The 27,854-nt window shown below is 50.5% G+C and overlaps 1 protein-coding gene across 9 annotated transcripts in view; it reads right to left on the bottom strand.

Moving 5' to 3' along the window:
* TRAF3IP1 (TRAF3 interacting protein 1) overlaps positions 1–27,854 on the bottom strand; it is a 61,475-nt gene that overhangs the window by 25,235 nt on the left and 8,386 nt on the right. For 2 of the 9 annotated variants that reach the window (XM_044945372.2, XM_044945369.2), the window contains exons 6-14: positions 26,705–26,776; positions 25,595–25,670; positions 22,957–23,058; positions 14,235–14,255; positions 13,105–13,189; positions 12,630–12,713; positions 10,565–10,766; positions 10,413–10,449; positions 7,885–7,961 (exon numbers count right to left, since the gene is read on the bottom strand). In XM_044945372.2, coding sequence (XP_044801307.2) covers positions 7,885–7,961; positions 10,413–10,449; positions 10,565–10,766; positions 12,630–12,713; positions 13,105–13,189; positions 14,235–14,255; positions 22,957–23,058; positions 25,595–25,670; positions 26,705–26,776 — 756 coding nt within the window. Of the gene's footprint in view, positions 1–361; positions 1,590–7,884; positions 7,962–10,412; positions 10,450–10,564; positions 10,767–12,629; positions 12,714–13,104; positions 13,190–14,234; positions 14,256–16,507; positions 16,610–21,125; positions 21,222–22,956; positions 23,059–25,594; positions 25,671–26,704; positions 26,777–27,854 lie in introns of those variants that run through there. The other 7 variants (XM_044945374.2, XM_044945370.2, XM_044945375.2 and 4 more) reach the window with 6 other exon arrangements.

Raw genomic sequence — 27,854 nt, 5'->3', positions numbered from 1 at the left:
GAAGCATTTTAATGCCAAGCCTTTTTAGTTTTCCTTGACTCTGAAATATTCCTGTGACCTGGACCCCGGAGACAGAGCCAGGGCCTGGCACCCTTGGGCCATACTCTTTCTCAGTCCCTCCATTCCACCCGGATTACATTAAAAACTCAGGAAAACCTAACTCGTGCATCCAGGTCTGGTTCCTCCAGCAACAGCGCTTCCCAGGGAGCTGCTTTGTTTTCAAGTCAGAAGGAACGATAAAAAAAAAAAAAAAAAAGAAGGAACGATAAAGAGATGGGACCAGAAAACTAAAAGTGTTTCTCACCTAAAACAGTAAGCACAGATTAGGCATGTTTTAGGGAGGACAAAAATAACTAAGAATAAGAACAGCTGCCGGGAAATACACCTCTTTTTTCAAGGGAAGATGAGTAATTACAGGACCTCGGGATTCACACGGCTCTAGAGGGAACGAGTGGCTCTGCTTCATGCACGCAGCACAGGCCCTGCCCCTGCAGGGCGGGCGGCTTCTGGTGAACCTGGGATGGATCCCCAGGCCGCGCACAAGCTCTGCCCAGGAGGGGTTGGGAGAGCTGGCACCTGGGCCTGGGGCGGGAGACCTCGGCTGAGGACACAGTCACCCAGACCTTCAAGTCCCTCAGCAGTGCAGGCTCCCCGGGCATTTGGGGATGGGTTTAGGGCCCCCGTACACACCTCAAAGTCTTCAGATGCTCAAGCCCCTTATATAAAACGTTGAAGTATTTGCATAACCTAGCACATCCCCTCATATACTTTAAATCACCTCTAGATTATTTATAATAATGAATTATAAATACGGTATTTATAATACCAAATACAGGCTATTCCCATGGTCCAGGCCTATCCTGTATTATACTATTTACTGCTAAATCCCATTCAGAGGAATAAAGGACTTAAATTTTACTGACCCAGGTTGTTTATTTTCTTCTAAAAGCATGTCATGGTTTTGGCAGGAAGAGACATCATATTTCAGATGACCTTAGAAAGAAGGCAAGTGAAGTTGCGCGTTTGTGTCCAACTCTTTGTGACCCCCTGGACTGTAGCCTACCAGCCCCCTCCATCCATGGGATTTCCCAGGCAAGAATACTGGAGTGGGTTGCCATTCCCTTCTCCAGGGGATCTTCCCGACCCAGGGATTGCACCCAGGTCTCCCCCATTGTAGGCAGATGCTTTACCATCTGCGCCACCAGGGAAGCCCTGGAATACAGTGTAAATGCTACATAAACAGTTGCCAGCACCGCAAATTTAAGTTTTGCTTTTTGGAACTTTCTGGAATCACTTTTCCCTCCAGATATCTTCCGTCTGAGGCTGGCTGGATCCCTGGGTTCGGAACCCATGGGTGCAGAGGGCCCAGTGTACGTTGTCTGTGGTACTGGACGGGGCTCTGAGCGCAGCGCTGAGGTTACGGGGCATGTGCGGGACCACGGCTCTCTGCCTCTGCCACCCCCGGACCCGCGGAGACGCCCGCCCACGAGGCTGCCCCGTGCTGCACCGCAGGGACCAGCGGGCCGGCCCAGGCAGAGGAGGAGAACTCCAGGAGATGGTGAAGGGCAGGGAAGCCTGGCACGCTGCAGCTGTAAAGAGTCGGACACGACTTAGCCACTGAACAACAACAAATCATTTTTGTGGTCTATAATATAACCAAGGCATATATCTGTAAATATTCTGAAGCAATACTGTTGATGATTTTGTGGTGACAATTCAATTTTATATCCAAAATCCACAATCTCCAGCCTGCGTACTAGAAAACATAAAACTATCATCTTATTTCTAAATAAATAAATACAAAAACCCTATAACTCTTCATGATTAAAATGAATTTCAGTGGTTTCCCAGTTCAGCTATTAAAAGTCTCCTCAGTCTAGACATATCGCAGCACATGTCCCTTTTATTTCTATCACAGCAATTTAAATGGGAACAATATTCCTAGTATAGGAACATCCAATAAGACCAGGACCATAAACTTTCAAACGAAAAACACGTTTTTCAGGTGCAGAACTTCAGTTAGCGAGGATGTGGAACCGCATTTTCCTAACACGGTTACGGAATTTGTAATGAAATTGCACCATCTAGCCACCAAAGTAAGAAATGACTATCTCAGATCTATTCAGATCACCAAAGCAAGAGAGAGTATGACCCTAACCCCTGGCTTCTGTGTAAGAGTTTAGGTGATTACTGTTAGCTATATTCTGTTTATTACCGTTAAAATATAACATGTTTGTGATGTGGTCATTTTATCCATCAAGAGCCATTTCATGATACGAGAGGTTCTCAAATTCCCAGACAAGAGCTTCTTGGAGACAGTCACCCACAATCTGTACTGACATGTGGGTGTTACACGGGCCCTTATGACTGCTTTCCTTCAGAAGGGCACCAAAACAACATCTGGAGGTCCAATTCGGCACACACTCAGGTTCTGGTCTGTGGGGACGGGTGACTTCTAGCAGCCCCAGTACAGCACGTGGTTCACGCGACCAAGAAGATGAAGAGAACAAACCCACCAAAACTTTAAATAAATGAAGAGAAGGAAATCTACAAAGAGAAGGAGACTCTCTGAGCCTATTTCAAAACAAAGAATTTAAATTAAAAGAGAAAGCAGCTGAAGTTTACAGTCACAGAACAGATATAAAATGAAAAAAAAAAAAAAAAAAATAGCACCCAAGAGAAGACTGTATAAAAGGAGACTGAGAAATTAGGAGTGAGAAATCTTTAAACAGTGCTTTAGAGCGAGTGAGGCTTTGACACCGCTGTTATTACTCCAAAGCATCTTCATTTATAAAGCTTGAAAAGCAAGCATTTTTAAAGCATAAGAAACACTGTAGTAAAACTGCTTTTCTGGCTGTTTTTTCAAAAACTTCATAAATCTGAAGGAAAAAAAATGCTTGGCATGAGCCAATATCTTTCTATTAACAAAGTTTATATTTCCTCTTGAAAAGAGAGCAAGTAAGTCCGGATGAGGAGAAAAATGCTCAAAGCAATCCGACTCACATATTTATTCCATAATGTATTCCTCAAGTCCATTAGCACAATAAGAAAGGGCTTTTCTTCCAACACAACTTCAAAGACAGGCTGGAGAGATGCCCAGATTACAAATATGTATTTCCTTAGCATTGGAAAAAAACACTCCCTCCAAAAAAGTACAAAGTACCGAAACTCAGGGCACACTACAAGCTATGTGAGAGCAGAGAAAACACTATTTGAATTTTTGAATGAGCTGGAGAAGATAAACAATTAATATTATGATTAATACATATAAATCAAGAGTGACCACAGGTAGATATGACCTACAAATAGACAGTCTTTCAATCACCTCTCCGTGAAATCCACAGTGCACGCTGAAGTGTGGACTGACCCCAAAGAGAAAAAGAAGACGTACTCTGCAGCCATGAAAGCAACATTTACAATAACCAACCACAAACTAGGCCACAAAGAAAGTCTCCATTCCAAATAATCAACATCACAGAGACCACGTTCTTTGAAAATACGGTAATACTAGATATTGGGAAATTAAAAAAAAAAAAAAAAAAACTTGAAAAAAAAAACCTCTGTGTTTAAAAGCTAAAAACCAAACTCCCAAATAGCTCATGTGCTAAAGAAGAAATAACAACCAACTACTTTATACTAAAATTCAAGGAGTTTTTAGTATTTAAAAATTTTAAATTTAAGGATAAAACATGCTTAAAGGGAGATGTATAGTCTTAAATATATTTGTTGAAGATGACGAAGACTAAAAACAAATGAGTTAAGTGTCTTTTACTCAAGAGGCTAGAAAAAGTAAACACCCGAAGAAATTAAGAGGAAGAAGAGAGTAGAAATCAGTGAAAGGAAAACAGAAGTCAGTACCTACAGAACCTAAAGCTAATGCTTTGCTACAGTGTCTCTTTCAATAGTTTTTTCAAAGTCTTATCAAAGGAAAAAAAACACAAAATTTTTGGAAAGAAAGAGAACTATAACTATAGACCAATTTCTTAAATCACAAAGTATCTTGAAGCATCTTTTTGCCATGACTTTGTAAAATGGGCATGAAATAAGCGATTTCCTAGAGAAACACTATGGAAGGGACTCCTGGCTGGCTCCTGTGCCTGCTCGCCCTTCTTTTCTTTTTTTTAGTGGGGTTTTCGGTTTATTTGTTGTTAATTGAGGTATAGTACTGATCTCCCTTCTTAATAGCAAAGCTTCCTGCCCTGTGAGCAGCCCACGTGTGGTAGACGTGCCAGTTCCAGAACCCTCAGCCCTTAGCCAGGCAGGCGGCCTCCACCATTTAACCCAAGTGCCTTGCAAAACTGTCATTCTCTGCCCATGCCAGGCAGTGAGAAAATCTGGCAAGTTTTGGTCTGTATGATGGAACCTCTGTATAATGGAACCTCTCATTGCTAGCTAAGCACATGGATGCCTGGAATTAAGATGTCACTTCACAGACCCCTTAGCAACGAAGATCTGACCAAATATAATGAAAGCTGAAGTGGTGTGCATTATTCCACTAAATAGTCTAAAGGATTAGTTTGAGAACAGAAAAGCTAGCAACTCAGAGCCTCCGATACTAAGAAAACAGCGAGAAGAGAAGGAACTAGCAATGGAGTGACTGAACCAACATCAGAGGGTTGATGTGAGGACCACAGCAATGAACACAAAGTGCCCCTAGCACAGAGGAAGCAACGGCAAATGTGAATTTATATTAATACCAAAGAAACAAAAAGATTCAATTGCACATCCCTCTGATCGGCCAAGAAAAATTGCTAAGTATGACAATTTAACAAATGATGCTGAAACATCTGGTTACCATATGCAAAAATAAATAAGCTTCAATCCATACCTTGCATCCTATACAAAAATCAACTCAAAATATAAAACCTAAACTATAAAATCTCCAGAAAATATAAGAAGAAACCTCTGTGACCGAGGGTTTGGCAAGACTTCTGGTATACAACATCAACATTCGACTGCTTTAAAACTTTAAACTTCTACTGTTTGAAAGACACTTTTAAGGGAAGGAAAAGACAAGCCCTGGACTAGAAGAAAACATTTATGCACCGTATCTGATAAGAGTCTTATGTCCAGAATATATGAAGGATTCTCAGAACTCAACAGTAAGAAAACAACCAGCCTAACTTTCAAAGGGGCAAAAAAAAATGTGGACACTTTACCAAAGAAGATATAAGAATGGAAAATAAGCAAAGAAAAGATATTTAATATCGTCAGCAACTAAGAAAATGCAAATCAAAACCACAAGACAATTTTAGAAACTGACTGTATCAAGTGTTGATGAGGACGTGGAGGAACTGGAACTCAACTGCTGGTCAGAAGGTAAGTGGGGCAACCACTCTGGAAAACAGCCTGGCAATTTTTTTTAAACGCTGAACACATATTTACCACACAACCCAGCAGTCCCCTCCTAACTGTTTACCCAGCTGGACGAAGGTACTTGTCCACACAGACTTGTCCACAGCAGCTTTATCTGGAATCATCCCAAACTAGAAGCAACCCAAATGCTCCCCGGTTGATAAAAGGGTAAACACACTGCAGTACATCCATTCGGCGGTAAAAGAAGTGAGGTGTCGACACACACTGTGATGTGGACACGCTGCAGAATAATCATGGCCAGTAAAAGGAACCAGACCCAATAAAGAGCGTATGCCAAATGAGTCCATTCACATACAATTCTGGGAAATCAAACTAAACTACAGCAACAGAAGGAAGGTGAACGGTTGCTGGGGATGGCAGGGTGGAGGGAGGAAACAGGTGACGGAGGACACAGGCCACTTCTGAGGGCCGTGGGCATGTTCATTATTGGCTCTGGCTGCAGAGATGTGTGAAAACAGGGACTTTCATTCCACTGAGAGAACAAGTCAGCAAAGCGTCCATGGAGCCTGGTGAAACTGAAGCCCTGCCCGTGTTCTGGCAGAGAGATTCCAGTTCTGGCACTGCCTCGAGAGTGGGGGCGGGGGGCGCAAACCACAGGCCGAGGCCAGGTCCTGCTGTTGTGATAAAGCTTTATGGGGACGCGGACACGCGGTCACGTACCAGTGTCTACGCAACAGCGGCTTGTGGAGGCATCAGCAGAGCTGAGAAGCTGCGGCAGACACCGTGTGGCTCTCAAGCCTCAAGTATTTACTGTCTGGCCTTTTACAGAAACATCTGATCAGTGCTGGAGACCGACACTGGCTCTTGTGTGCCAGGACACAGGCAAAGAAGCTCAGGGAAGCACCCTGCACAACAGCGAAAGGCTGGAGAGCCCGAAGCGCCCACCAGTGAAGGAGCTCATTACTAACAAACGCTGCAATACCATTCATCAATTAGAATGAATAAACTAGACCTACAGGCATCACAACGGGCAGGGTCTCAGAAACTCCAAGCTGTCTGAAGAGAGCTGCAAGCAACAAGCTGAGGTCACAAACCCACAGGAAGAAGGCATCCCACCGAATCCATCTTAGTCGCTGCCCTAGTGAGAGCAGGACTGAAGCAAGCCCAGAAAGGACTTCAGCTTTCCCTACACGTTTTCATTTATTTTTATAAAATCTAATTAAGATATTTTAGAAGACCCACGAGTTAAATAAATTTAAATGTGACGTCTATAACATACCAAAGAAGAAAAAGCAGAGAAACTTGCTGGGTTTTCCTACCCGACTATAATACACATCACCCCCAACTTTAAAAGTTTGCTCACTAACTATACTTTTCAAAGCAGCGAATGTTCACTCAACAAAGGAATTTTTTCCCTTTTATCTTCCGAAGACAAGAGATCTACCCATCTGAAATTTACTTTCAGAGGAAACCGAAACACAGGCCCAGTGTGCTTTGCATAAAAACAAAGAGCTATAAAATTCAAACCAACTGAAGCTTCAAAGGTTACCTACAGTACCAGCCTGAGGCACACACTGGAGGGTTCCGACAGGTCTGCACAGACGCTGCCGGGGACAGCGGACCACTCTGCAGGCTCACGAGAAGGACGACGACACAGTGAAAGTCCACAGCGGCAGACCGCCGACCGCAGAAAGGGCTTCTCCCCTTTGAGAAGAGCGGGCGGCCGCGCTCTCCTCCTGTTAATGGTGCGAGGGGCTCCCTCTAACGGGGGGTTTCAGCCCTACAGGTCTCCTTGCAGCTGCTTCTTCGTGACAAACCAGGACATATTAAGCAGAATTATCTAAAATAAATAACCGTTAATCCAACTAGAAGGAAAGAGAAACGGCTGCGTGAGTGTCTGCATATAAACTTACTGGATTGTTGGCTCCTGACAAAGCTAAGAAACCCAGAAACTTACGTTAAAAAACCCAGAAGTGAAGATTTATTCTTATTTTTTGAGGCGCTAAGACGGAAAGCTCTTGGTGGCATCTGAGGCTCACCACCTGGGCTGCAGGTATTCACCCCGCGTCACGCGCCCCAGGGCAGGCGCTGGAGGGAGGGAGGCGGGGGTCCTAACAGAGCCAAGCCACACACCTGGAAGGGAGGCAGCTGGGAGACCAGACACAGACGGCACGCGTGCTCAAGTCAGATCTGAAAACTTCCCAGACTCCTGCTCTGTCACCAGCTGGGGTTGCGCGCACGGATAGCCTGCCTGCCCCCACACAGGCAGAGAGAAGGGGCGGGCCGGGCAGGAAGGGGTCAGCATGGGGTCAGCGCAGGCCGAGGGAGGCCACCACCCCACCCAGGACAGGACTCGACGTGGGTGCAGAGGAGCGACATTAGGCCCCCAGAGCCCCGCGTCATCTATCCTGCCAACTGGGGGGGGGGGGGGGGCAGTGGGGGGAGGCTTGTAAACATGTCCACTGACGTCACTGATAATCACAGGATCTGAAGGGTGCACCTAGTCTTTGAAGCCAAATGTGTGAAACAGAGGCTAAATGCCAGTGTGTACAGAAGTCATTTCGTTACCTTCTCTCCAGGTCTGGATGACTGCTGCAACTTCTCATAATCTTTCTTAGTCTCCAGAATTTTTTTGACAAGTCCTCCTGTTGGAAATCAGTGGTTTAATGTTAAAGCAGTTCTCTGCCCTAAGGAGCCAGCTTACTCTAAGTGCGGGTGGGGTGAGGAGGAATGAATGCTAGATTCTTTCTCTTTCTATACTGAAACAGCTTCAAATACTCTTTACAAGATAAAAAAGCAAAGCAACTCTTTCAGCCTGTTGTAGACTAAGTACTAATATTTCTTTATATTGGGGAAAGAGCATCAACTCTTTTTTTATTATATTTTAAAAAAAGGATTAGTCATGAGATAAATACCATATGAAAAATCATTTGAATATACCTTGGAACCATGTGACTATTTTACATTAATAAACCAAAATTAAATCAAAAATTTTAAACCCTAAAGATCAAAAGCAAAAGAAAACTATAAACGTAGCAGTATCATATCGGTATGCATAACCTAACAGAGAAGAGTTATTTCACCACTTAAAAACAGAGCCATTGGCTGTGCGTCCCTAAGGGGGCGGCTACTAAGAGCCAGAAGGCAATCCGATCTGCCAGGAGCACCCTGACGTGTCCTCAGTAGGCACACGGGTGTTAACCACTGCTGCTGCGTGTGCTCAGTCGCTCAGTCGCGTCCGACTCTCAGCCACCCCGTGGACTGTAGCCCGCCAGGTCCCTCTGTCCATGGGATTCTGCAGGCAAGAATACTGGGTCCCTCTGTCCATGGGATTCTGCAGGCAAGAACACGGGAGGGGCTGCCATTCCCTACTCCAGTTAACCCCTGGCGGTGCAGGTGTAAATCGCTGAGTGTGTGAAACGCAGGATAAAGAAACACACGGCTGAAAGTTTTGGCACGAGCAGAGATGTCCACGGACAAATCAAAGAACTTGGGGAAAACATAAATCATAAGTCTAAAGTGAAAATACCAACATGAACTCAGGATTTGACTTTCTTACGAAAAAGTTAGAAAACCCCTAGATGCAATGACCAACCCAGAAGTGACGTGCAACCAGGCTCCTTGGAGATACGGGGCGGGAAGGAAGTACACAAAAGAGCCTAAAACCTCTGTCCCACCAGAAACCAGGAAGCCTCAGAGTCTACTGGGCAAACACGGGCAGAGGACACGGAGAAAACTCAGGTGGACTGAAGCAAAACGCACCAAGCGTGTTAAAGCCGTGACGTCAGAACGACGTCAAAACCACCACCACCACCACCAGCACAGGCCTCAGCAGTCAGCCCTCAAGGTGCCAGGGGACAAATGCCCTGTGAGGAAAACCCATCAGTAAAGGGGGAGCATGGGGCAGCAAACACCAGGGGAGGGAAAGCCTGACAACGTGGAGTCGCCAACCAAAATGTGCTGGGGGGTGGGGACGAGAAGGCCACCCGCCACGGCCCCCACGGAGTAACAGAGCGAGACCCACGTCCGGGCACAGAGACAGCAGGCGTGACCAAGAGCCAACACCACCACCACCGCCTGCTCTCGTCCAAGCAAACCGAATCTGACCAGGTTTCTAGAACCAATTCATAGGAACAGAAGAACATGAAAAAAACCCCCACGACACCGGTGGGTAACAAGCAGCACCCAACTGTGAGGAACCCTAAAGGACAAGCAACCAGCCTCTTCAACAAATAAATCACAAGTGGGATGGGGTGGGAGGGGGATCCTACAGAGAGAATTCAGAGCTAGATCAGTCAGCTGCAAACACAGGGACCTTACCTGGATTCTGACTCAAAGAACTAGGAAACAAACACAAAACAACTGGGGAAAAAACAAGCACTAGGTGATATAAAAAGCAGGAATGACTGCTTTTTATAGGCAATAATGGAAATATGGCTATTATTCTTTAAAAAAAAAATGTTTACAGCAGAAATGATGCTCTCCAGGACCTGAAAAGTGTGGGGAGTCGGGGGTCACCTTGGGTGGAGACAGAGGTAAAACAAGACGACCGCTCACTGCAAAAGCTGCATGATAGCCCAGGGTTCGCCAAACTACTCTCTCAGCCTTTACAAACGTTTGAACTAAAGGAAGACATTGTGGGGGCCTCCCTCGTGGTGCAGGGGTGAAGATGCTGCATTCCCAACACAGGGAGCAGGGGTTCAATCCCCAATGGGGGCACTAAGATTCCATTTAACTCGTGGTGTGGCCAGCAAAAAAAAAAGAAGACATTGCTTGGGAAGAAAACAGTATTACGGAACTGTCGATCTGGAGGGGACCTCAGGAGTCCTCCAATCCCATGGTCTAACCGTGTGGGTAAGAAGGGACATCATCTCCACAGCTGCCCACTCCTGACCTCCAGGTCCTGCCCCCACCCCCAGCGGCTTCCATCGTCCCCAGGATGAACCACACAACCAAGGAGGCATCGGTGCCCACGGCATCCTCTTTACTGCTACTCAGACCCCTGGGCAAACCGCGGCAGACCAAGCTCACGTCACCAGGCCCTTTCAGAGCACAGAGGGCACACCCCGGGGCACACGCAGCAGCCCATGACTCACCGTGCTTCTCGTCTTCCTCCAGTTCCACCGCCTGGGCCTGAGCGGGAGAGAAAGCAAACAAAACGGAGGCTCAGGCTTGCTGAGATCCCAAGACCATGCCCGCGTGGATCTCATCAGGGGAGGGACTGGGTTAAAGAGGGCGGAAAACTAACTGAAACTTCAGAGGAGAACTCTGTGCACACAGATCTCAGGGCGGGAGGGCTCGGCCCGGCGTGTGGCGCTTCACCCACCACTTCGAGCTCCGACATCTCGGGGAGCTGCGGGGCGGCTTCCACCACAAACTGATCATCGTCCTCGTTGTCAGAGTTGTGCGACTCGGTGATCACATTGGACACGGTTTTACTGCTCCCCGTCCTAAACGAAGAGAAACTGGGTTCCGTTAGAAACCTTCTCCCGACCACACGCCCCCATAACCCCAGGCGTCTGGAACTATGTGCCCAGTCCTCCCCAAGTCTCACCCCTGGCCCCATCTTCACCCCTGTGCCCTGGGGAGCCAGGCCTCGCGGAGCCTTCAAGCAGCTGCTGATGCCCCTCCAGGCCTCCACTCCCCAGGTGCAGGAGAGGGCGTGGTTTTCCCTGTGCTTACTGTGCCTTCTAGACTACGCTTCCCAAAATCAGCTCTAAATTTCGTGTTGTCTGAGCTTCTCTGACAACAGATGAATGTTGTCTGTCATTTGACAGAGGATGAGATGGCTGGATGGCATCACCGATTCGATGGACATGAGTTTGAGCAAGCTCTGGGAGTTGGTGACAGACAGGGAAGCCTGGCATGCTGCTGTCCATGGGGTTGCAGAGTCGGACAGGATGAGCGACTGAATGGAACGGACTGAGCTTCTCCGAGAACCAGCGCTCTCGCCCTCGACCCCAGCCCTGATGGCCCTCACCGGCCAGCTCCAGGGCTCACACTGCGCTCTGGGCTGCTACCTTAACTCCAGGGAGTTCCCAGTGCTGGAAAGGCCCCGCCTAGTCGCTGGGCTCTCGGGCCCCCACATGCTCCCACATCCCTCTCTCAGCCACAGGCCTACAGGAGGACCTGGTCACCGCGGTGGACAGCAGACGCTCAGCCCCGAATCCAAGCCCCTGCTCCATGACCACCCCACCCCACCCCAGAGTCTTCCCATCTCTGGCTGGAGAACAGTCCACGCGAGGCTGACTGGACCCTTCACCTCGTGCCCTGGGGGCGCCCGTGAACACACCCTGCCTCTCCACGCTCTGCGGACCTCTGGGGTGGGCGGCCTGTCCTCTGTAGGAGGCTCAGCAGCACCCTGGCCCTGAGCCCAGCTGGACACCAGGCGCCTTGTCTCCACGTACTCCCCAGTCCCGATGCCACAAAACGTCCCCATGGGCGGCCCCGAACGAGGACCTCGGCCCTGGTCCAGTCTGGGCACCAGGGCCTCCTCTCTTTCCTCTGAGCCCCGAGCCTCCATCCCCAGACTCACCGTCAGCTCAGGAGAAAGACAAAGAGCCAGGAGCTCACCGCCCAGGACCTCACCCACCCACCAGCCCCCGCTCCGTGAGGCCAGTCCCTCCACATGCTCGCCGTCCCCCCAACAGCCCACCCCCAACCCACATTACCCAGCTTCCCGTCTCCCCTCCCGACTGGACCATCCCCACCGCCAGAGAAACTCGCTGCTTGTCTCACCTTAAAAACAGGAACTCTCTAACTTCTCTCAGGCCTTCCCACCACCACCTGCTGCCTCATTCCTTCGCTTCCCTGGCCAACAAGGCTTAAAAGACACACCCACGCTGCCTCCAGGCCCTGCCTCCCAACCCGGCTGAAGCCCCTCCGGCCAGCCCGTTCTCCTTCTCCTTTTCCTTCACTGTGATGTTTTGTTCTGTGTCCACACTGGATCCACAGGGAGATCCGTAACATTTACGAAGCCCTGCGTGTGGCCTGTCTTTATACTACTCACGACTTTGTATCTTTTGTTTCTAGTTTTTGTGCGATTAAGCCTTTAAATTCTTTTATCCGATTTTCCCCCCATTGTTTTTATGCTCAGAAAATCCTCTTATCTGGAGATGGAAGGCATACACTTTCCCCGTAGTGGCAAAGACGTGATTGCAGAGCATGAACCCCTGCGTGGAGGCGGTCTGGCCCGTGCTAGAGGTCAGGGCCCCCCCAGGTGCTGCACTTCCGCCTCAGCCTGTGCGCCAACCCCGCCAGCCCCACCCCCACTCCCGGTGCCGAGACACCGGCGTGGCTGCCCGGGGCCCCACCTGTCCGTGGTCAGCGCCTCCACACTCTCCTGCCGTCGGACCCGGGGAGGCGCGGGCCGTGCGCTCCCAGGCCGAGGTATCCTCCTAAAAAGAGACACAGAACACTTGTGCGTTTCAGTGGACGGAGGAACACCCACGCTAATGCTAACTTTCAGGCCACCCTCAACCTGCCAGTTAGGACACGGTCTGCAGGATATTAAGAACGTCCCACTGACCCGACAAGTCTAAAGGCAACCCCCTCTTCATCTCGTTAAGGTAAAGAGTGGTAAACACAACTACCAGGAATCAAACCCGTGACAAAACTCAGCCGTGAGCACGAATCTCCCTTAGTCTCTGAGATGCTCTACAGCGGTCAGGTGCACCTCAGGTGCGAGGAGACCACACGGGCTTTGCTTTCTCTGAACAAACGGTTGAGCTCAAGAGCTCACGAGCTGGGGCAGTACGGAGAGGCGGGGGCGGGACCGGGCGCACGGACCTGGCCGCCGCGGGGGGCTCGCCGGGCGGCTCGGGGTTCTCGGGCGCCTCGCTCTTCTCCTGGCCAGGAGCTGCAACGTCTCCTTCTGGACGGGTGGCCGGCCCACCAGCAAGTTCACAAAGGGAGAAAAAAAAAAAAAAAAAACAAGTAAACGTGTGAAGAGACAGCCATCAAAACAATGACAAATATGAATGAAAATTTTCTCATCATTTTGATGAAATTAAAACAGACGCTTGGCATCTACATTTGGGGGAGGTGTGGGGACATGGGCAGACTCAAAATACAAACTGGGTCAACGTCTCAAGAAATCAGAATTCAACAGGTAGGTCTGTCAAGTCAGCATTTAACTGAAAGGAAAATACAGACTAAGGACAGAAGCAGACACATATGCGTAAACACGCGTCGAGGTGCTCAGGCATCGCTCGCCGCAGGGACGGACACTGGGAAGCTCAGGGAGCTGTGGTTCGGCCCCGTGTCACACGCTCGCATGAAACCGTCATGTTAATACACGCATAACCAACAGCGTGCTGTGCTCAGTCGTGTCCAGCTCTCTGTGACCCCATGGACGGCAGCCCGCCAGGCTCCTCTGTCCACAGGATTCTCCAGGCAAGGACAGTGGAGTGGGTAATGTATCTAATAATTACATAGCATACATGGGGGTCTAGAAGGACATTCATTCAAGTTATGAGCACTGGGATTACCAATGCTTTTCATTTTCTTCATATTTTTCTGCATTTTTAAAGTTTTTTTTATTTTGGCTCTGTACCATATTATTTTTATAATCTGAATAAAGTTTTGTTCATTTTGATAAAGATTTAATCAGTAAACAGTAAACTCAAACTATTAAGACAATTAAATTTACCCTACTATTTAAAGTGAAAGTGCTTTATATGTTAGAAAATAGTAAAACCAGAATTTGATTATTGGAAATATAATTTATACTCAAGAAAAAAATTCCTGAAATGCATTCTTTTAAAACATAAAAAGTTAAATCTTAAATTGGTGGCTATGTTTCCTTAAGCTACTTTCACTAACACAACGTATAAAACATAAACCTGAGAGCACATGTTAGTATCTGTACACACGGACACAACTGATACCAAACAGACCTACTTAAGGCCATTACTCACCTGCATCACTAGGACAGCCACCTAAAAAAAAAGTACATCAGAGAATCAATTTCTGTCAGGAAACCTCAGTATATTTAACGATCAGAACAGGATTTGAGAAAAATATATTAGTAATAACTTTGGATGTCCATTAGGAGAAAAATGGTCGATTCCTCATAGTCTTTTTTCCAGCTTCCTAATGCCACTGTTTTATTTTTAGAGAGAGACAGACAAACAAAACCATGAATCATGATATGTCATTACTTGAAAACAGGAGATAGGAATGAGGAGAAAGCATATCAGTCACAGAGACGAGTGACGGGCACAGAGGCGGGAGGTGACAGAGCCAGGCACAGGCAAACGGGCCCGTGTCATGTAAGTCAGCCACGAGTGTCTTTCCATCGGGGCGTCTGCCCCCAGCAGCCCGCCTCGGCACTCGTCACCCGGGACTTTTCCTTCAAGTGCCACGTGATGGGGACAAACGTGATGGCCGAGGCCACAAGCAAGGAGGGAAGCGCCGCAGGGTGGGTGGACTCAGGACAGCCTCTGTACTACACTCTTAAAATGCACGAACACGTGCGCAGAAGAGCCAAAGCTCCCTGGATGCAGGACAAGAACAGACACCCCCAGGGATGGCCAGGTGACGCGGAGGACACACGCTTAAACGTGGGGAAGGCCAGACCGCAAAAGCGGCCTGTGGACACCAAGGTCAGAGCCACAGACACACTGCCCCAAAGGGGCCAGCTCTGGGAGTGCAGGGGCCCGGCCTTGGACACCTGCCTCCTAGAGGTCCAGCCCCGCAGAGGGCAGTCTGGAAGACGGGGCCGCCTGGGAGGACGCACTGGGTGTTAGGGAAGAGACTGGTGCGAGAGCTGCCTTGACCCCGAGGCCCCGACACCACGGCCCCGGGCCTTCAGAGCCAGAAGGGGCTGTGGGCCCCGGGGGGCTCCGAGGGCGGCAGAGTCCTGAGCTGACCCCGGGCACTGCACACACAGAGCGGCCTGCCCCCAGCACAGCTCGGCGCCCCGCCTCACGGACGCCCCTGGCCCTGGGCTCCGCCTGCACCACCCAGCCTCCACCCCCAACGCCCGGGGCCAAGGCCCCCTCTGCCTTCCTCCCTTGTCCCTGGCCAGCCCCCGACCGCCGGGCTCCCAGCCCCAGTCAAGGCCGCCAGCCCCGCCTTCGGGCGCATCCGCCCTCAGGCATCGACACGCCTCCAGGCAACCCCACTGCTCCGTCCCTCCCCATCACCCCACAGCCGGGGCCAGTCTGGTCTCTGGACCACGCGCTACGCTTCCCACACGATCTGAGCACCCTGAAGCCACTCACCCCTAAAAACGGCATCAGCGTCCTGTCTCCAAACTTGCAATATGGCCACTGGCCCCAGATTCCGCCCCTGCCCGGCCCCAAGGCCCTCCCTGGTGTGAAGGCTCCCCGCAGACCACCCAGAGCATCTGCTGCAGTGCCTGCCCGCTCAGCTCACTCAGGCGCTCTCTGCCCGAGGGCTGAGCGCACCGCAGGCCTCTGACAGACACTTTCTTCTGAACAGGCTGGCAAACACCAGCCCTCACCTTCCCACACCTCCGCGGCCCCAACACCTGTGCCGAGCCTGGCGCTGGGGCACGACATGGGGGCAGCGGGCAGGGTGCCCCTCCATGCCCAGTGGGACCTCCAGGGCCTGAAGAAGCGCACAGTGGTCCAGAAAACGGGGGATGTGTGCGCACGTACGCTGGTTCACTGTGCTGTACAGCGGAAACTAACACACCATTGCAAAGCAACTGTACTCCAATAAAAAACCTTTTTTAAAAAAAAGCAAAAACTGAATGTATAACTTTACTATAATTTTTTTTTTTTAATGCTGAGGAAAAAAAATCATGCTTGAAAGCAGAACCCTAGTGAGGGAGGCCTTGAGACAGAGAACATCACAGAAAAGTCAGAGTGGAGACGGCCTCTGAGCTGCTGGGAAGTCCTCTTTGGATGGGAAACCTGGGGCGGCAGCCTGGCCTCCAGGACCCCCAGCAGCAACTAAGGCTTGTCCCTGGGTCACCCCAACACTTCTGGGCTCAGGAGGAACTCAGGACTCGGGGAGGTCTGCTGCCCTCGGGCTGGGACTAGGACGCTCTCCTCTAGTTTATTAAACAGGCAAGAGCGAGTCACCAGCCATGTTCAGTCCTGAGTGTGGATGACAAGGGGCTGGGCCTCGGCGGGGTCAGAGGCCCGGGAGCCTGCAGCTGTGGCCATGACCCCGGGACACCCCGTGTGGGGGACGCGCGGGTGACCAGCCTCCCTCTTACCTTTCTGCTTCACGGCTGGCTCTGACTCAGCGCTGCCTCTCCACAGACTGGCTGCATTGTCATCTGAAATACTAGCTGAGTTAGTACTAGCTTCTTTCGTTTCTGACGTCAGACAGTTAAGGCGGGTGATTAAGAGGGAGACGTGCAGCGGGGTCACGGGCAGCACCTGACGCCTCTGTGCCTCCCCACCGCCAGTTCCCCAGGGATGACCCAGGGCGGCTTTCTAGAGGATGCACCTGGACCACTCCCCCCAAGCCTGGCTCTGGGATCAGGAGCGGGGAAGGGGCGCCTGGGAAGTGGGCAGGCCCCACCCACCCAGTCGAGGCAGAGGCAGGGACCCCCCCCGTTTCCAGGACGGCCTGATACCACCAGTCCCCCCTGGTCTCCCCACGATGGCCCGGCCTGGGAGTCATGACCTGAGGCTGCAGCTTCAGGACGGCAGGAGCAAGAGGGAAGCGCTCCTGGCTCTGCAGAGCCCTACACACGTCGGAAGCTCCGGCACACCTGCCTACTGTTTACTGACTGACGTGCAAATGTTGACCAAAACAGAAAAAAATATCAAGTACCCGAGAAACAAAATATTTCTATTAAAAACAAAAGCAGGAGGGCTGAGGGGACACACTTTGAATTGTGGCAAAAACCAGGGAGGCAACCTGACCCGTTACCAAAGCACCGACCCCCTGTAGCTAAGATGGACCTGGAGACAAACACAGAACGGGGAAGATGCTCCCTTTCCTGAGACACAATCTTATACTTAAAAGTACTCAAAGAAACAGTTTATGTCAGAATTACACTGTCATTATAAAATAATCAATCTTTATTCTTAGCAAATAAAGAGTTGCTTTATTTTATGTAATAGAACTACATAAAACAGACAACATATAATTTTCTGAGAAAATATTTTTTGATCTGTTAAGAACGATGTGGACCTAAACACCCTGATTCAAGTAGTTAATTATTTATGATATCTCATGGACAGCAACCAAAGAACCAACATGAAGTACCATTAAGTTCTAAAACAAATCTAAAAATCAGATTAGATGACCGTAGATGACCAATTTTAGAAGAAAACACCCCAATTACTTTAAGTTATCACATACTATTCAGAAGCGTCAAATACTTTCTATACTGTGGCCAACTCCACCAACACAGTAAGTAAATTACAGGCGCGTTCTGTCTGTAGCTTGAGGAGACCAAGGACGCTTTGCACAATTTCATCTCCTCAAAGTTCTTTCTCTATTTTTCAAGAGGCCGATGATGGTTGTTTTAACATTTCTAGCAGTAGTCTTAAGTGAGGTTTATTAAACCCCCAATTCACACAAATAGAAAGTACATAAAAAAACAGACTATACCTTCACTAATAATACTACAGCCAATCCTTAATCAGAGAGCATAGGTTAGCCAGCTTGGCAAACAATAGCTTTAGAAAAAAAATTAGAAATTAAAATCACTATGAATTGGCAAAGGGAAAAACCACAGCGCATGAGCACCACCTGTTGACTGAATTACTGGTAATTACCGGGTCCCGCAGGTGAGGACGAGGGCAAAACGTGGCACCTGGAGTGGGCTCTCGCCCCAGTGAGAGCACGTGCGCAAAGCTGGGCGCCTGGTGCATCTACAGTTACTCCCCAGAAACGCCTCAGCCAGCACTGGCCCGCAGCACAGCACGAGCCCCCCGCTCTCTGCCAGGGCTCTGTGCAGCATCTAACCACACAGAGCTGCTGACCGTGTCCAGGTGCAAATGCAAACAACCAGGGTTTACACCGGGGGAGCTGCCTGGCACAGGGATCAGCCCCAGCCTCGTATCCTGGGGTGCAGAGACGCTGAGTGCATCCTGACAGGACGTAAGGCAAAGGGCACAGCGGCACCTACGCAGGGTGAGGGCGAGCAGGCTCTTCAGCCCAAGTCTGATCAGGCCTTTAGATCCAAGGGAAATACGGGAGGGGGGGCGAGAGGCTCTAAGCTAAATGACACCATGAGGAACGAGCAGACAGACATGCTGCACCCAACCAGCAACCACACCGCTCTGCAAAGTCAACATTCTGGGACAAAAGTCGGGGCGGGGGGATATTCCAGACTCAAAGCGGCTGAAGAGACAAAAAGCAGAGGATAAAAAGGCAGAATGCAGCCTGGGTTCCAGACGCTCCGGGGGAATCAGTGTGTTAGGTTCAACAGTCACTTCATGGCCACGTAAGTGCATGCTGAAGTGTTCAGACGGAATACTCAGAGTATTAAAATATTTTTTATATACTTTGAAATCATTCATAAAACAATGTCACTATAGGTGACGCAAACACGCCAGAACCTTCGGACCACCAGGTCCAGGTGAGAGGCACACAGGTGCGGATCACTCTCCTCTTTCTTCTTTCATGTACTTTTCATAATGAAAACTTCTACACAACGGAAGGACATGAAACGAGGGAACCCAAGCAAGATAAAGAGACAGATGGAGAAGGTTCCAGACCTCAGACTGTCAAATGGCTGCGGGAGGACCAAGTCTCCTCAGCCTGCGTGCGAACGGGAGCAGGGAAAGACAGTGCTCGTGTTTTGAGAAAAAAATGGACAAATCTCTTGCTGAACTTTTCAATAGGCCTGAAAAGGCAAATGAGAACCACCAAGCCCGCACGCTCTCCAGGGACTCCCCATGGCAACGCCGGCCGGCTGGCCTGGGAGCGGTCAGCATGACGAGGCACAGCTTCAGTGGGAAGTGCTGGTCAGGAGTGGACGGGGACTATGAGAGACCGGCACCACTGGACCTGGAGGCTTAAGGAACCCCAACACCGGCTGCAAGCCCTGGATTCCGAGATTCCAGGGACGGCTGGGGTAGGATGGCACCTGTGATGACGGGGACCCGGGGGCGCAGGGACGGGCTCGAGGGAGGAAGGGCCTGCGAGGAGGGCCCCCAAGCCCAGGGCGCCAGGACCACACCCGGGCACAGCAAGCGCTTGGGACTCGGCGCGTGGCCACCAGGTGGCACCAGGCTCCCCTCATCTCCGCAAAGCTCTGGTCTGGGGCCCAGGTCAGGGCTCTGTGCTCCTTCAACGTGCAACTCCCATCATTTTCACAGCTGCAAAGATCCATACACTGCTAAAGAACTCTCTGACTCGACTTTAAACCCATCACACCGTCTCAGCACAGCGCTGGCTCACCCTGCCGGGGCTCTGCCAGCCGTGTAGCGACCAGCACTACGGCCATCGTGCACGGCACGCCTGTGACACAGCAGCCGCTGCATGGATCCTCCAGGCACGTCTTCTCACACCCGGCACCCACGAGGAGACACCCGCTCAGCGAGCACACCCTGCGGCTCGCTCCAGGCCAGCGGGGACGCGGGTCCAGGTCTGGAGGCGAGGTGCGTCCACGTGGGCCGCCCGGCTGCCCACCCGGGGCAACCTCTCACTCCAGCTTCACCCCTGGCCCGCTCCCCTCTCCCACGGCTCCAGGACCCCCGAGGGGCTGAGAAAAGCTCCCGCAGAAGTGAAATAAACCATCACAAGATGCGGCTGAACGGCACAACCCGTGTGGTCAGTGAGAACGGCGCGTCCATCCGTAAGAAAGCGCTCCGCCCCGATGTAGGTCATCCGTCCCCCACACTGCTCAAGACCCAGATAAACCGCACAGGGCTGACCTACTTGGAACAGAACAACCACGGACCGTCACTGCTGAACCGACGATGGAGCAGAAGGCTTGCACACACATCTCTTAGAACAGCAAAAAAATGAGGAAAGGCAGAATGCACACAAAAACGGGCAGCAAGCTCAGCCCAGAAAAACGTTTACCTCTCCCTGAAGTCAAGATTTACACTATTTTCCCCCTTAAATGTCATTCAAGAATTGCCACACTGCTGAAGAACTGAGCTAAACATCGCAGAAGACAGCACGCAGCTGTCATCTCGGATGATCCCACTGAAATTCCGAATCCGCACATCTAACCTCACCGTACCAGCAGGGCGAGCACGTGTGCACACGTCACGCTGCCAGCCTCAAAAGTCAAGGGTGCGCTGCAGGGACGCCGTCCCCAGAAGCTCCGAGCAGGCACCGTAAAATATTTCCTGCGGCAAGGCCATGCTCGTGCCCAGTCCTGTCCGACACTGCAACCCCACGAGGCTCCTCTATCCAAGGGGGTTTCCAGGCAACAAGACGAGCCAGCTGCCATTTCTGCCTTCAGAGGATCTCCCCAACCCAGGGATGGAACCCGCATTGCAGGCAGATTCTTTACCGCTGAGCCATGGGGGAAGCCCATTTATGGTGGAGCATTTTCTTAATAGAACAGAGCAGAGGAGTCTGGAGAAATGAAAGATAAGTCTCTATCTATCTACACCATTTTGTAAAATTCCAGCAGCCAAGATAAAAGAAAGCACTTTGACTTAGATTCAGAAATGTCACACATAAAAAGGCATGAAAAGGTTAACGTCAAGCTCAGTAACTCTTTTTCATTATAAAACAGCAGATTAAAGCAAACAGAATATCAAGTCATTTCGGGTCTTCAATACATTGTGAAAAGAATCGGATGAACATTAAAGTGGTGGGAATAATTAAAAAAAAAAGAAAACCATACTGAGGTGTAAATATTTCTTATCAAAGCAGTGAGGAATCTAAACTAAAGAATATATTTTTCTCACCTATTTCTGAAGTTGTAGTTTCCTGATCTGGTTCATTATTTAATCCAGGCACTATGGGGTCTAAAATTTTAGCTGAAACAATATTCTTCTTTCTTCCTGACATGAGATAGTTAACGACAGATTAAACTATTGCAAAGGCTTTTGTATCCGGTTGCTTTGGTTTGTTGGGATTTACAGGGGTTTCTGCCACGGTCACCAACTAGCTGTCCCGTCTACTCAATGGCCAGTTCTCCGTCTCCACAGGATGCTGGTAAGATGCCCCCCTTGCCTGGCTTCAGGACGCCCCTCTCCAAACTCGCCTCCACCGCGCTGGCCTGTGTCTCCTCTGCCAGAGCCGCCCCCTCCTCTCCGACCCTCGAATCCCGGGCGCGCTGCTCCTCGAGTCATGAGTCACTGCATGAAAGTCCTATGCTCCCCTGGGAATTCCCAGCTTCTTTCATGTTAACGCCGGCTTCTCCAGGTCTCTCCCTGAACCCCAGGCCACACACCCATCCGTGCTCCCAACACTTCTACCCAGCTGTCTCACGGGTGCCTTGAACATAATGTCTCCAGAACAGAAATCCTGGCCCAGCCACCCGATCCACCAACCAGCTTCTCCCAAAGCTTTCCCTGCGTCCATAAACGACACCACCCAGGGTCAGGCTCCAGCCCTCAGGACTGACCCTCTCTCCAACTCCTCTCCTGGTGAACACATGCCGCCCACTGCGCCAGCACGCCCATCACCCCACCCCGGTCTCAGCAGGGACCCTTGAGCCCCGCCATCACGGCCTGCCACCCGCACACAGCCTCAGCCCCTGGCGGCTCTCTGCCTCACTCCTGCTCCCTGCAGTTTTAATGGGGGCCCTTCTCAAGCCTGGGCTCGTCTCCATCCTGCTGGACACCCCCAGGGGCTGCGTTCACACTTAAACAGCCTGCCCGGCAGATGCAGCCCCCGACGAACCCAGCCTGCCACGCAGGAGCCAGGTCTCTGGTCACTTGCCCTCTCTCTGCTCCAGTCTCTCCACCCGGCTCCCAGGCTCACAAACAGGCAACGCTGTCCCAGCTATGGGCCTCTGGCCAGTCCTGGAGACCCGCAGCTCATGTGCTCAGTGACCCGAGCTGACTCTGTGCAGACACCCCGCCCCCCGCCCCTCACTCCTCTAAGCTTCCTTTCCCTTCAAAACTCTTTGCTAAACTAATAGGAAGGTGTACACCCTGACCTCTCCTTATTATCTAATAGAGAGTATACACCCTGACCTCTGCTTATTATCTAATAGAGGGTATATACCCTGATCTCTCCTTATTATCTAATAGACTGTGTACACCCTGACCTCTCCTTATTATCTAATACAGGGTATATATCCTGACCTCTCCTTATTATCTAACAGAAGGTGTACACCCTGACCTCTCCTTATTACCCAAGAGAAAGTATACACCCTGCCATCTCCTTATCTAATAGAAGGTATACTCCCTGACCTCTCCTTCTTATCTGTCTTCTCCCTCTAGAGCAAACTCTCCATGAGGGCAGGGACCCCACAGACATTTGCAGAACAATGGAAGGCTCCTGTGGACCATGGGCCAGGGCCTGATCCGTGGCTGGGAACCTTCACTTGGGGGTGGGGCGCCCTGTGGCTCAGACCCCAGGGTCTGCGGCCCCTCTGCCCTGCCCGACCCCGGCCGCCCGAGGGCAGTGCTCCAGCACCAGGGCCCTCCCAGAGCCGAGCAGGCGCATCTCCGGGGCAGCAGCCACAGGGCTCTGTCTGCTCGGTGGCCAAGCAGAGGATCCGGCAGCTAAAGGTTTCGACTCACCGGTGAGCACTCTCAGCTTCCCCTGGGGCTCACTCAGTCTTACCGAACTGTTTCACGGCATGCTCCTTCTTAGCTTTACTGTAGGATGAGTTACATTCTTTTTCAGGGGAGAGACTATTTTCACTGGTTCTAGAGTCCTTTCTTCCTGACGTGAAATTGCACAATGAAAATATGTATTAATTGGTAATGCTGCATATTATTGAACAAATGAAATTAAAATGCATTCCCTAGCTGAAAGTGCTTCACTTTGCTACAATTCACTAGTTAAGAATAAGCAAAAAAACCCTCATATTCTCAGGCAGAATGCTTTTTCGATCCTCTAGAGATTTTGGAATGGCTTTCAGATTCTGAGTATGTTCAACAAACGTGATACTCCCCCCACCCCCACCCTTCTAGTAAACTCAAGGCTTCTCTTCTCAGCAGGAACACAGAGCACCTGTGTCTCGCACACCTCCTGGGCACCAGACACTTGCCCAAACGCTACCCGTTACAAGAGGGGCAGTGCCAGCTGTGCCAGTTGAGGACCTGGGGTTATTAGGTCCACGCTTGGCGAGTGGGCAGGGAAGAAAAAAAGTTCACCTATTTGTCAGTAGCTCAGTAGAGCTTAATATCGTAAAGCCAGCAAATCTCTGATAAACAAATCTCTTAAAGATCATATAAAAGGAAACTTATGGTACAAGTTCGCCAGTCAACCCAGATGCAAACATCCTGAGTTATTAGACGAGAAAAGCAGACGACATGACCATCAGCTTAGAAAATGAAAAGAATCAATGCAACAACTCTCTACTAAGATTTGATACAGGCTAGATTGAAAACACAGCTACATAAATCAGTAAAGCTTCTATGTATATTCCAACAATGATCACCAAAAAATTAATGAGGTGAAGAAGATACCATTTCCAGAAATCTGAAAACAAAACAACTGCGCGATCCCTGACTGGCGGACACACCCAAGCACCGCACACAGGTCTCTGGAGAGGGAACCCCCCGTCTGACTTGAAAGCAGCAGGATCCAGGCGTCCCAGGAACAAAGCCTAGGCTTCACCCAACTGCAGGCACCTCCTAACAAGTCTGCTTCGTGGGAGGTGGGAATCTCTGACTCATGGAACTCAAATGACTGGAAAATGTCTCTGCAATAATAAGCAAATGAATGGCTTTGTATTTTTTTTTTTTTTTGAAAAGAAAAATGACAAGGCACTGACAGTGAAACAGAAGAGTAAAACAGAAACAGCAGACTCCAGAGCCCAAAAGGCCTGCGGGGAGGGTACAGAGCAGGCAAGAAGGCACCGCAGGTCAGGGGCGACCCTGGGGCACCCGGGGAGCGACCATGGGGACAAAGATCTTCATATCTCAAACCTCTGGGCAGACCACACAAACAGACTGGTACTGCATAAAAATCCCAGTGCATAAAAATTAAACACCTAGGCAAGTCAGAAACCAAACATAATCAGAATTAAAAACCTGAAAAGATACAAGAAACAGATACTTATTTAAAAATTGGCGACTATATAGTCCATGGAATTCTCCAGGCCAGAATACTGGAGTGGGTAGCTTATCCCTTCTCCAGGGGATCTTCCCAACCCAGGAATTGAACTGGGCTCTCCAACATTGCAGGCGGATTCTTTACCAACTGAGCTATTGGGGAAGCCAAAAAAAATTGGCAGATGTCCCTAATGTTAAAGGAGTTCAGCAAATTAAGAGCACTCAGACTCTGAGTGCTTTCTGTCTATGAAAATCAGCAAGGGCTCCAAACAAATCCTGGAAGAAAGTATAAGGGAGAAGACTGGGACAGTGCCCACAGCAGCTGAAACCTCAGGATGTCCATACCAGCCTTTGTGCCAGGAGTCACACCTGGCAACCTCTCCCACAGAGATGGCCCGAAAGACAGAAGTTCCTGGCACAGTAATGCTCACTAACTCATTTATCAATGCCAAAAATTGAAACGTACCATCTAAGTTTAATGTCTCCGTGAAGAATTTCAACTACTACATCCTTGCTACACTTACTTTAAGGTTTACAATTTAGGGAAAAGATCACTCTCAGGAACAACTACTGCTCATTCAAAGCTACTCCAGGCTTCCACTGAAAGCCTCCAGCACTGCTGGGCTCCATCTGTCCCTCCGCGCCCTGGACAGACTGACACTCTTTCCCTGGTCTGTCATAACAAGGCACCACCCTCGGGCAAACCCAGGCCAGGCTCGCCTGCTTCAGCTCCAGCTTTCAGAATGACCCCTAGGGACAATTTCTGCTCTTGTTTTAAACACTGTTTTAGACAGCCCGTAAAATAAACACCACCTGTCTAAGGGCAGGATGCTGTCCATGTCCACCCTATATCAGGACGAAACTAGCCTACCCATTCAGAAGAGTCAGAGAGACACGGAAGCCTAACAAATACTTCTAGAAAAATAACACTGAATCATATCTTTTAGATGAGAACATAGGTCTCCAGCAAAGAGGTGTCCTCTGTCCCTGGTGTCGTGAGCTCACACACGTGTGCAGGTGCACACTCGTGCGTGTGGGTGTGAAAGCCACATATCTGCATCATTTTTGCATGGTCTCTGTTCATGCCCTCCAAAGGCAAACCTGCTTTCTATCCACAGAAGCTTTTCCCTAGTGGATGCTGTGGTTAAGGCCAAGAGTCTAACGCTTTCAGATACATCATGTGATAAACTCAGCAGTACCTTCCACGGAATTCCTGGATCGCTGCTTTGATGTCTTTGTTGTCACTGACCTGGATGCTCTGGTGGGAATTTCAGGCTTTAAAAAAAAAAAAATGAAAAAAAATTAACTGATGCCCCACATAGCAACATCATGCATATGCATCATGAGCAGATTTATTATTCAAGCACAAGGAAAGAGCCAGTAGGAAACAGGACAGCACGCAGATGCTCCGAGAGGGGAGCGGAAGGCAGTCAGGGCAGCAGGGCCTGAGCGTGGGGGTCAGAAGGAAGCTGAAACCTCCTTCACCCTAAGGCAGAATTCCACATTTTTTGTGTAGCCCTAAAAAGGTCAGCCACTGACCATCCCTTGAGAATCACTGTCTTATCAGCTGAGTTTATGAGGACTAGACCTCTGTTGATACAATCTTGAGTACTTCAGTGCGCTTGTGAACAACTCTGAGAGTGCAAACCTACTCGATGTTGTCTAAACAGAGCAATAAACCACAGGAGATACCACAAGCCGACCCTCTGGCCGCTCGTGCAGTTCCCCGCCCAACCCCTCTCTCAAGCCACCATGTGGAGCCCTAACCAGCCCCACAGCGTCCATTCCACGCCTGTCCATCTTCCCTGTGGCTGCCCGGATACACTTTTCGAGCTGCAGTTTGGATGATGAAGTAAGGGGCAGTCTAAACACCCCCAGGAGGGCACGGCCTGGACTGTACCCCATCCACGGGGAGCACAGTGCAGGCTCCCCCCAGGCCAAGCGCAGCAGGATGGGCCCCTCGAGCCAGCCCTCCGTCCCCATCTGCCTGGTGACTTAATCCCCCAACACTGACCCGAAGAGCCACCCCACCCGCTCCCACACCATGACCCGGCCCCTCTGCACGCCACCCGTCACACCCGTCAAACAAAGGTTCAAGGAGGCCCTGGAGTCTGCCCCAGAAACCCAGAGGATGCACAGCCCCATCTACTTCACAGGCAGGAAACCACCAACACCGTTCCTCTTACAACTGAACCAACGTGGGCTCCCGCGCCTGAGGCCCCGGGCACCGGGAAGGACCGCGGCACAGCACGTCCTGTCTCAGCACGGCTACGGGTTTACATCTCTTAAAGTTATTTTTCAAATTTTACCTCTGTTTCGGCTTTGGGGTCTTTAAAAGATCCATCTGATAACTTTTTAGACATCTCTCCTGAGCTTGATAACTGTAAAAAAAAAAAATTCACACTGTAGAATTACTCAAGACCGTAACATCTAAAAAAGCATCAAGACACTTTCTCTAAGGCTGACAGACAGCAAGACAAACTGCTCACACAGAAGCACCACGTCGTGCCCCAGCCCAACCCCCAGCCCCGACCCCCAGCAGCGGTGGGTCAGCCAGGACCCCCGCCAGGGGCGGCTGGAAGGCCATGGGCGTCAGAGGCAGGGCCCGGGGGTTGGAGGGGTGGTGGAAACAGCAGGGAGCAGCGTCTTCCCCACGGTCCCTCCACCAGGCCAAGCTTCCCGCAAACATTCCAGGGACACACAGGGGATCTGGAGCGGAAAGGAGCTCCGACACCCAGAGCAACATTGCCCTTGTCCCAGCTTCCGAGAAGAAACCACTCTCACTTCCCAACAGAGCAAAGGCTTCAGACTCTGCAATGGGAATGCACTCTCAAGACAAACATGACGTGAAACCTGTAAGAGGTTAAATCAACACCTTAGGAAGCCTCGCGCTTAAGTCAACTCTCTGACACGTGTCAACATAAGGAGAAGGGACACAGTTGCTGAGATTTTCCTCCATGAAAAGCGATGGGTGCCTGCTCAATATTTCAACAATTCAGTGTCCTCGCGACTTCATTATGAAGTGGCAGACTGCATCCGAAGCAGTTCCTGTGTGGGCCGGGCTCCGTGCCCGGGTCCCCCGCCCACAGCACACAGCTGCCCACAGACACGCAAGGAGGGAGCAGCCCGACATGGCCACTCCGACCTCACACTTCCACCGCCACACAGGGACACACTCGGGGTTCACAGGCTAAGAACATCTCACGAGCGTCTCTTCTATATCAAGAGATCCAATCAGACCACCCGGCAGGACCCGGGTGAGAGCCGTCTCCTCTTCCCAGAGCTGCCCTCACAGAAGCCTCGGAGCTCGGGCCTCTGGGGGGCTCCCGGGGGAGAGTGCAGCCTGCCCCCCCAAAACCCTGCTCCACAGAGGAAACCCAGATGGACACAGAGAAGCCGGGCCAGCAGGATCACCAAGACAGGTCTGTGCACACCCACTCAGGCCAAGCATGACCAGCT

This window comes from Bubalus bubalis, chromosome 6, assembly GCF_019923935.1.
Source record: "Bubalus bubalis isolate 160015118507 breed Murrah chromosome 6, NDDB_SH_1, whole genome shotgun sequence".
NCBI classification, from domain to species: Eukaryota; Metazoa; Chordata; class Mammalia; order Artiodactyla; family Bovidae; genus Bubalus; species Bubalus bubalis.
This window is presented reverse-complemented; position numbering and strand designations above follow the sequence as displayed.